Source organism: Leopardus geoffroyi, chromosome A2 (genome assembly GCF_018350155.1).
Source record: "Leopardus geoffroyi isolate Oge1 chromosome A2, O.geoffroyi_Oge1_pat1.0, whole genome shotgun sequence".
Classification (NCBI taxonomy): Eukaryota; Metazoa; Chordata; class Mammalia; order Carnivora; family Felidae; genus Leopardus; species Leopardus geoffroyi.
In genome coordinates this window covers 163,758,789-163,768,838 of record NC_059331.1, presented here as the reverse complement: position 1 = coordinate 163,768,838, position 10,050 = coordinate 163,758,789, and the positions used below count along the sequence as shown (strand labels likewise).

Below are 10,050 nucleotides of genomic sequence, written 5' to 3'. Positions count from 1 at the left end.
AGAGACGGGAGCCGGGAGTCCCGGCACGTCCTAATTCTTACCTTTCTTTAATTTGGATGCTCATTTCCTCCTTCGCCCGATATCCTTCCGACAGATTCCCTTCTCTTGCCTACACTCAGTAAGCTCAGTGTCTCTCACCACAACCAAAGAGTCCTGATGGACACCAGCTTGCTCCCAGCAAAATAAAGGCAGGTGTAGAGTTAATGGGTCAGTGGACCCTGGGCTTCCGGTTGGAAACACAGGAAACTCATGTAATATACGCGTAGTAGGATTAACAGCTCCAGTACGAATTAAACTTGGCTTCAGGATCCACAGAGAACAAGCAAATGCATCATTTTGTGGGCAGCTAGAAATCTTCTGGAATGAGTGAAAACAGATGCTGCTAAATCAGCCTCCCTCCTTGTCCTTTCTAGTCTCACACACACACACACACACACGAACAGGCACGCACGCACACACACTCTAACCACGATGCCTTGCTGGGTCCGGTGTGAATAAAAGCCACTCACAAGAGGAGAGATGCCCACAGGCAGCATGTTCGAGATCTCTGCAGGAGGGCAGAAGTGTACCGGGCACCAAGAGACAGGCTGTGGACCTGCTTATCTCCATCCACAGAGAAATGCACTTAGTGAGGCGCCCACAGATCCTCGTTGGAATATTCAGGGAAAGACACTCTTGCCAGACCTTTGCCTGAGATTTCTCTCCAGGAAAATTCAGTGGGATCGGAGAGAAAGGAACTACCACGAGCCTTCCATGTCTTAGGCACCGAGGGATGGGCTTCCTCCCTTTAAGTCACTGATTCACTTGCATTATGTAGACAGATCATTTAGACATGAGCCTAACAGATCTGAATCTCCCACTCAACTGCGTGACTTTGTCTACTTAACCTCTCTAGGCCTCATTGTCCTCATCAGCAAAATCAGAAAGATAGTATTTATCTCGAGTAGTTGTTATGGAAGTTCGAAATTATTACACAATGTGCGATTGTGCCTGCCTTATCACTGTCACTTGATTATAGTGAAATACTGTAAAAATTCTGATAGCATAGGATGTTTTTGTTTGCTTAGTGTCCAGGGGAGGATAGAATACGTAGGAAAGATTTCTGCCAGCCTTGGAAATCATTCTTTTCCAGTCTGACCGTGGTGGCGGATACAGGGACCGGGTTTCAGTTCTTCATCATCGGATGCACGCAAGATGCTGTTGAGAAGCGTGACTGGGTGGGTTAGTTTCAGGGAATTACTTGCAAGAGGCGTTAGCAGAGTTGGCCTGAAACCGGAAACCAGAGATGGTTGTTGCCTGTAGAGGGAAAGGTCAGGAGGCTTGGGAAGGTCTCTCTGTCCCAAATATCCCTCCCTCTGCCTCGTAAAGGCTGAACTCTAGAATGTAAGTGAAAAGCCTTTTTCCTTTTCTTTTTGTTTTTCAAAAGCAAATGGTAGCTCAGCCGGTCCACGTCAAGAATTGTGTAGAATTCCGGTGTCAGGTGCGGAAGGACCCTGTGCTGGGGGCGGAGAGGGTAAAGGAATCAGACCAGGACCCCGAGGGAGGGAACAGCCCAGGGAGGGGGTCTTCTGTCTCCTTTGGGTTTTCTTCTGAGCACCTGTACGGCCAGCTGCCCATCAGTCTTCATACCTGGATGTTGCAATGGCATCTTGACGGTCACAGGTCCTAAGAGGAACTAACAGTCAGCCTGTGGGAGCATCTCTGAACCCAGTCCCTGTCTACGCAGTCTTAGAGTAGCAGACACCCCGGGGATCCTCCCTTCCTCCCTGCAAGCATCCAATTTCCGAAGATACTTCAGGGGATCTGTCTTCCTCTCTCCTGCTGGATCCCACCCCATCCTGCCCCCCACCCCTAAACCCTTCACTGGGGCCAGCTCCCTAAGCTGAACTGTAAACTGACTCACCAGATCGAATAAATTGTCCAGTGTGCCCTGGGACCCCAATATGGGGTTTGCTTTTGATGTCTGGGCGTGGTCAGCCATTGGGAGAAGGTCCGGCCGGCTTGGCAAAGCTACCTGGCTCCGTTACCCCGCCCCTCGGGAAACCCTGCTACTTTTAGGACCTGGAGGATCCGAGTCGGAGTTGCAGGGGTGGGGGGTGGGGGCGTCACCCCTCCCCGCCCCCAGCGAAGCAGGCGGCGGCGGAACGGCTCTAATAGGAACCAGCAGGCGTTCCGGGAGGGCTCCCACCCTGGGGTGTGGGATTCCCGCAGAGACCTCAGTGGACCGTCAGAGGAGCTGGGGTGGGATGGGGATGTCAAAAGACGGATCGGTGGGTGGGGGCCCCGCACCCCCAGCACGAGGACGGCGGAAGCCCGGCGCCGAGGACCCCGCGGCCGCGTGAATGGGTGAACCTGACCCCTCCGGGAAACCCTACCGCGCCGCTCTCCCCTGGCTCACCCGCCGCCACCCCACTGGCGGCACTTCTTTAGAATTCGGGGCGTGTGTGTGATTTCCCAGCGAGGGCGGGCCAGGGGCGCTCTCCAACAAGGGGACCGTCCTACAGCACCCCCATCAGGGCTGGGAGCCTGGAGCGGGGCAGGCTTGCCCCGTGGTGGCGCGCAGCTGCCGGCCCGAGGGAGCTCCCGGGCGTGCGGGTCTCACCCCACCGGACCCCCGCGTCCACCTCCGCCTCCCTCGTCCCGGCCTTCGGTCCCCGCCCGAAGGGGCAGCTGGGGGAGTCGCACGTGGGGCGGTGGGTCCTGAGGGCCGGGTGCCGGGGTGGGGGCTGGGGCGCCGGCCGGCCGGGAAAGTGGGAGGGGACAGGTTGGGGGGTGGTCTCTGAGGAGGAGCCAGGCCGGACCGTATTGTTCCACACTCGCCGCCCCGAGCGCGCGGCGCCGGCCGGGGAGGGCGTGCGGGGCTCGGGGCGCTCGGCTTCCCGGGCTCCCCCCACAACCCCCGCCGCGGGACCCCGCCAAGAGGCCCGAGGCTTCCGGCGCGCCCGGAGACGCCGCTGCCCGGGGGTCCTCGGAGGGAGGGGCCTGCCCAGGTGGGGCGCGCGGAGCGGAGGCGGCCGGCGCCGGTGGGGGCCGGGAAGTCCCAGCGGGCCGCCCCCCTGCAGCGCAGCCCCCTCCCCTCCCCCCACCGCCGGGTCCGCGGGCCCGGAAGCCGGGTGGGCGGCGCGGGAGCGGGGGCCCCCACCTCCCCTCCTCCGCACCCCGTGCGCCGCGGGGGGCCATGGCCGCGGGTCTCGGCCGCAGCGAGCCGCCGCGCGGATGCCGGGGCGCCCCTCCCTAGCGGGGCGCTGCCTCCGGGGCTCCCGGCGGACCGGCGGCATGGGGGGCGGGGGGTCGGCCCTGAGGGTCTGCGCCGACCACCGCGGGGGCATCAACTGGCTCAGCCTGAGCCCGGACGGGCGGCGCCTGCTGACGGGCAGCGAGGACGGCACGGCCCGGCTCTGGAGCACCGCGGACGGCCAGTGCTGCGCCCTCCTGCAAGGTAGACCCGCCTCGCCGCGCCCTCCCTCCCCTCGCGCTCGCCCGCCTTCTGACCTTAGCCCTGCGGCCCCCAGACCCCCCCCCCGCCCCGCGCCCAAGCCCCGCCCCCGCCCGGGGCGCTCGTGGCGGGGGGGGGGAGCGCGCCGCGGGCTGCGCGCGCGCGCGGGGCGGGGGGCCCAGCCGGCCGTGACCCCGACCCGTGGGCCGAGGGGCGCCCGCTGCGTGGGGCTTCCGTCACCTGTCAGCCCAGTGCGGGGAAATCATTTCCGGTACTACGGCTGTAACGCCCCACCGGGAATCGCACCTCGGCGCGCTCCTGTGGCTAGGCAGCGCCTTCCCCGGCCTCTCGCTGTCCCTGGGGCGTTTGGCCGGGACCTTAACTCTAGGAGCCATTGTGGTCACCGCCAGGGCTTGCCAAGCCCCCCACCCCGCCGCACGGAGCATTGCAGCGTGCAGGCCTCACGCGGCTGTTATCCCCCTCGGGCAGACGGGGAAACCGAGGCATTCCGGAAATAAGTTGCCCGGGGTCACGCAGCCTGTGGGGGAGGGAGGGGAGGGTTGAAATGGGAACCCCCCTCCCTTCCCCATCTGACCGCCCTGCCCTGCCCTCCCTGCAGCCTCGTTTCTTCTGCTGGAGAATGAAGGGGTGTGGGAGAGGAATGGATGAAAGTTTCTCAGAAGGGGGTTAGCATATTTGGAAACACGATGCGGGGGCAGGAGGCACACGTAGTGGGCGGACATGTTGTTTTATAGAAGTTTCACAAACGCACACGTGTTGGTTTGTATCTGTGTACTTCGTCACACTGGAGGATCGATGCGTTTCTTTCCGTGGGTCCCTGTGACGTGTCCGCACTGCAGGACTGTGAGGTCCCTCTCCAGCCCTGTTGCTGTTGTCCCGAGCGCAGGTAGTAGCCCCTTGAAGCACAAGGCTCTCCACGCGGCGGTTGTTTATAACCGCCTGGTTTTTCCACCATAACCAGCAAGTCCCCAGTGGCCTCCCGGGGCCTTCCAAGACATGTAGGCACAGGGAGCTTCATTAGTGGCAAATAATAACCCTGTTGGTTTTAAATAAAAGCCATTATGGGATATATTTCAAAGCCTGGGAGAAATGGATTTTGGATTGCCTGTTACTTGGGGGTAGGTGTGGAGACGGGAAATTCTGGTACAAACCAACACACGTTCCTGGCCACCCCCTGCCCCCAACATCGCACAGATTGACAGGCACCGACCCAAATCTGGAAGAGCTAAGATCTGTTCAAAATGTATTTAAATTTTTTAACGTTTATTCATTTTTGAGAGATGGAGAGACACAGAGCGTGAGGGGGGAAGGGGCAGAGGGAGAGGGAGACACAGGATCCGAAGCAGGCTCCAGGCTCCGAGCTGTCAGCACAGAGCCCGACGCGGGGCTCGAACCCACAAACCGCGAGATCGTGACCTGAGCTGAGGCCGGGCCGATTGAGCCACCCAGGTGCGCCAGATCTGTTCAGAATTTAAAATCTAGCTGCATTGCCCCCCAGACACGAGACTCGTCTGGAGGGCTTTCAGAAATGCACATTTCCAGGTTGCAGTTTCAGTGGGCCCATAGTGTAGGACTCTAGAATTTGCACCTCTAACAAGCTCCTGGGTGGGTCTGAGGCACACTGCCCCCAGGGAGACCTTGGGGCTGGTGCCCATGGTGGGAGCCCAGTTCGTAGGTGCCTTTCCTCCCTAGTTGAGCTCCAGGCCTTTCCAGGGTGGTTTTGGCCTGGTGGGCAGTTCCAGAGCCTGGGCCGAGCCTCCAGGGCCCACCCTCCTGCCCAGCTCTGCCCTGTCCTCACCACCCAGTTCTGTGCCTGGCAACAACCGAACCACCCGCTTTGTGGCCCTCACAGTGGCTTGTCCCCAGAGGACCCCAACAGCCTCTGTGCCCTGGCTGAGAGCCATCCCCCTCAACAGAAAACTCCATCAAACTGAGAAACTGCCGAGCACTTACCCGAATTGTTTCTGCTGCTATAAAGATCGGCACTTCAAGAATTTTCATGGACAGAAGGGACAGAATAACCTTGCCTTATCACGAAGTCACACTAATAGAAACTTAGAAAAGAGTCAGTTTGGATATGCACTAGTCCTTGCTCCCAGCTTCTGACCCGCAGCAGCTTTGCTTTTTCAGAAAATGGAACTGAGGGCGCCTGGGCAGCTCAGTGGGTTAAGGGTCCGACTTTGGCTCAGGTCGTGATCTCGCCGTTCCTGGGTTCGGGCCCCATGTCGGGCTCTGCTGACAGCTCGGAGCCTGGAGCCTGCTTCCCATTGTGTCTCCCTCTCTCTCTGCCCCTCCTCTCTCTCTGCCCCTCCTCTCTCTCTCTCTCTCTCTCTCTCTCTCAAAAATAAACATTTAAAAAATTTCTTTTTAAAGAAAATAGAGCTGGCTTTCAAATGCGGTCGGTGACCTCTAGGTGAAGAAAAGCAGGTTTAAGGGGAGAAAAAGCAGGTTTAACGGACAATTATTCTGTAAAGGGAAGAATTGTATTTAATGTAATTTTCCTTTCCCCTCTTTTTCTCGTATCCATTGGGTACCTAGTCACTTGGGGCATTTCATTGGCTCAATGGGGTAGGCAGCATTTCCCAAAATGGCGGTCACCGCCCTGGTCTGTTCCTGCGTGGCAAGGGACCCAGCGTGAAGGTTCCAACCCACTGTGGTTGTCCCACAGCGTCCTTGTCTCCTAACAGCATCTTCTAGCAAGATAGGGGTGCTGTTTGTTTTAAATTCCATGTGAACAAACTGCACACCCCTAATTACTGGAAGCCTTGGTGGGCGTCTGCCCATCAGGTTGACCCCTACTCGCCACCAGGGAGCGGGAGGGGGCATTCCTAGGAGGTGGCTCTGGAGCTGGGCTGCTCCCGTTCGAATCTCATTACTTCTCTTGCCTTGGTTTCTTTATCTGTGAATTAGGGGTGATACAATAGTCATCTAGCCTTATGAGGTTGTGTGTGTTTTGGGGGGGGGGGTAGGGATTAAAACAATGAACAAATAGTTCCTGACTCGTACTGGTTGTCTGACCTTCCGTGCCTACGTCAACACGCCCGAAACAAGAAGGTCTCGTTGGCACTGTACCTGGCCAGCTCCAAAGCTCTTCCTCATTTGCTTCTCACAGCCTTATTATCCCCATTTGTGGATGAGGAAACTGAGGCTCCAAAGGGCTAAGCAGTGCTCCCGCATTTACGCAGTCAGGGCGGCATTGGCCGGAGCCCGCACCCCTCCCTTGGCTCTACCGGGCGCCTGTGTGAGATTTGGAGATGGCTGCCCCAGAGAGTTTGCAGGTTGGGTTGCTAAACTTGGGGGGCTTTGTGCACTTGAACTTCAGATAAAGCAGGAAGTCCGCGCTGAGGTAGTCAGGGCTCGCCTCTTGGCCCAGGTGGGCCTGGAAGGGAATGGACAATCTTACTTATTTTTATTTTTTATGTTTATCTATTTTTTGATGTTTTATTTATTTTTGAGAGAGAGACAGAGCACAAGTGGAAGAGGGGCAGAGAGAGAGGGAGACCCAGAATCCGAAGCAGGCTCCAGGCTCTGAGCTGTCAGCACAGAGCCCGACGCGGGGCTCAAACTCACGAGCCACGAGATCATGACCTGAGCCGAAGTCAAACACTTGACTGACTGAGCCACCCAGGTGCCCCTTCTTCTTAAACTTTTTAAACGTTTATTTTTGAGAGAGAGAGAGAGAGAGCGTGAGCAGGGAAGGGACACAGAGAGAGGGAGACAGGATCTGAAGCAGGCTCTGTGCTGACATCAGAGAGCCTGTCGCGGGGCTCGAACTAAGGAACCGAGAGATCATGATCTGAGCTGAGGGTGGGTGCTTAACCGACCGAGCCACGCAGGCGCCCCAATTTTTTAACTATAATAGAAAACATGTTGCATCAAATTTACCATCTTGACCATTTTTAAGTGTACAGTTTGGAGATATGAATCTCTCATAATGTCCTGCCATTACCACTACCCATCTCCAGAACTTGGTCGTCTTGTAAAACTGAAACTGTGTCCCCTTTGAACAATAACCCCATTTCTCCCCACCCCCCCGCCCCCCACATTCATTCTGCTCTCTGCCTCTGTGGATCTGACTGCTCTGGGGACCCCGCACAATGCAGTCATTACCGTGTTTCTCTTTTGGCGACTGGTTCATCCCACTGAGCATGATGTTTTCGAGGTTCGTCCATGCTGTAGCAGGTGTCAGGATTTCCTTCCTTCTGAAGGCTGCAAACTGTTTGGTTGTTGCATTTTTTTTGCCCGTTCGCCCGTCGGTGGACACTTGTGTTGCTTTCACTTGACTCTCGCGAGGGGAGTTCACTGCCGTGAACTTGGCCGTGCAAACAGGCCCTTTGTGTATATACCGAGAAGTGGGCTTTCTGAATCGTCTACGTATTTTTAAAGAAGCATGTGGGGGGCACAGGGAAGGCTCTCAGACATGGATCATTAGTAACTTTGTCAAAGAAGAGTTCCATCAAAATGCGGTTTTAAGGATGGATGTGAAGGAAGCCCGGGCTGGGTGATTTCATTTCTGCAGCTCTTGGGAGACCACTGTCTGGGGGTGGGCAGCTCCCTGCGGCTGTGGCATGAGGAGGGCACAGGTCGAGGCCGCCTGGTTGAGGGCGTGGGCTGACAGAAGCCAGGCGGGACGACAGCGCCGGTGGCAGCCGCAGCGACAAGAGCACCAGCCTGTCCTGGCTGGGAGCTCGGGGCAGGTGGCCCGAAGCGGACTCTTTGCTGGTTTTGTCCGAGACCGTCCGTTTCAGCCACCCCTTCCGTGCTCTGGGCTCACTGCTCTGGCCCATCACCAAGGCGGCTCCGTGAGGCAGGTCCCGGCAGGAAACAAAATGGCACCCTCAAGGTGGTGGCTCAAGGAGAGGTTAATAGAGACACTTGCCAAATGTGGGCATAGCATAGGGGAACCGCAGGACCTGTGGTTGCACCAGCAGGGGTCAAGGGGTCATCGCTCCTAGCCCCGAAGGAGCAAGGCTGGGAAGTTCACTGTAGCCCCGGCAGAGGCCTCCCTCCAGGGAGGTGTGAGCATGGCTGCAGGCCAACAGATCCTGCCCTAAAGTCTCCTGCTGGGGCTCCCAGCTGTCTGAACCCTGCGGGCAGCTGGGGGGCGGGGGAGCCACCAGGGGGTGGGGGAACCGCAGTGAGCAGCCTGGAGCCCCCCCCCCCCCCCCGGGGGAGACCCAAGACTTGCCAGGGACACAGAGGGGAAAGCGGATCCGCTTTTCAAGCCAAGTGAGTCGGACGCACGTTCCAGCTCCGGTGGGGCCCACGCCAGCCAGCCCACCTCTGCCACCGCGGCCCCTGGGTGGCCGATGCCCCGAGCGGTCTCTCCAGCACGTGGAGGGGCCACTTGGAGCCTCCAGCGAGTCTGAGGGGCGCTGCCAGGGAGGCGGGGAGGGCCGGACGACATTGGCAGAAACGGAAAACCCCTGGCCTCAGCCTGTCCTTTTGAACATAATAGTTGCGTCTTATCTGCATTCTTTATCCCTTCAAAAATGTTTATTTTTAGTTTGGCTTTGTTTTGCTTATTCTACACAATTCCAACAGCTCGTGGTGGTGGTGGCAGCGCTGTGGACCCTGGAGACTTGATGGGCCCTCCTTCTCCCCAGCCTCCCCCATCCCTCCCCCCCCCGCCCCCCCCCCCCCCCCGACCCTGTAGGCTGGGGGCGGTGGACCCTGTCACACGGCCCGTGGGTTGCAGGCAGGGACCCGCTCTGCAGCGTCTGCGGGCAGGGCTCGGAGCTGGGACTCGTTCAGTGTGGGTTTTCAGATGTGGGGGTGCCTGGCGCACAGGAAGGGGCTTGTCCCTGGGAGGGCCTTGACCGCCGCGGGGAGCCTCAGCCAGCCCAGGGCCAGGCGCCCGAGAGGGCAGAGGGTCAGCCTGGCCCGGCTTCAGACATGAGATTTTTTTTTTTTTTTTTTTTTTAAACATCGAAGAAATTCTTTTCATTATTAACTCTTTTCTTCAAGTCTTTGTTTCTAGGTGTTTATACTTTTATTGTATATATCTTTTTTTTTCTTTTCTTTTTTCTTTTGGCTTCCACGGGTCGTATAATCGGTCCCACATCTCATGGCCTTCCCATGCCTGGGCTAGTGGCTATGGCTTCATTGAGTGGAGATGCCATGGTTTACTCGCCACACTGTTTTCCAGTGCTTTTCTTGGCCTCCTGTACACTTGGCACTTTGCCTTCCTGCTGTCAGATGCTGTTGAGGCAGGACGGAAGCGGCCAGAAAGGGGCCGATGCCCCTGCGGAAGCGTCTCCTGGCTTGGCTGGCGCCGGGCTGCACGGGGTGGGTAGGAGACTGCGGGGTGTTCCCGCAGGGGTCGCCTGGCCCGCGCCCGCCTGCCCTGGGGACACCGGGCTGCCTTCCAGCCACGCTGAGCAAGCCAGGTGGTTCCTCAGACGGCGCTGAGCCCTCCCCACGGCAGCTCTGGTTTCAGGGAAAGTTTGTTGACAATCTTAAAATGTTTTATAAACATTTTGGGGTTGGCAAAAAAGCTGGGCTGTGTTTTGCCAAACACATTTTGCCCTCGACTTTTAAACTGACGTGTATTTTAAGGGAAACATAATCTGCGCCCTCTTCAAGTGTTTACT

At 57.9% G+C, this 10,050-nt stretch overlaps 1 protein-coding gene across 6 annotated transcripts in view; it reads left to right on the top strand.

The window, feature by feature from the left end:
• Positions 1-2,785: 2,785 nt before the first annotated feature.
• Positions 2,786-10,050, top strand: part of WDR86 (WD repeat domain 86) — a 34,265-nt gene continuing 27,000 nt past the window's right edge. For 2 of the 6 annotated variants that reach the window (XM_045496226.1, XM_045496224.1), the window contains exon 1: positions 2,805-3,439. In XM_045496226.1, the coding sequence (XP_045352182.1) occupies positions 3,217-3,439 (223 nt within the window). In that variant the 5' untranslated portion in view covers positions 2,805-3,216. Of the gene's footprint in view, positions 3,440-10,050 lie in introns of all 6 variants that reach the window. The other 4 variants (XM_045496222.1, XM_045496221.1, XM_045496223.1 and 1 more) reach the window with 4 other exon arrangements.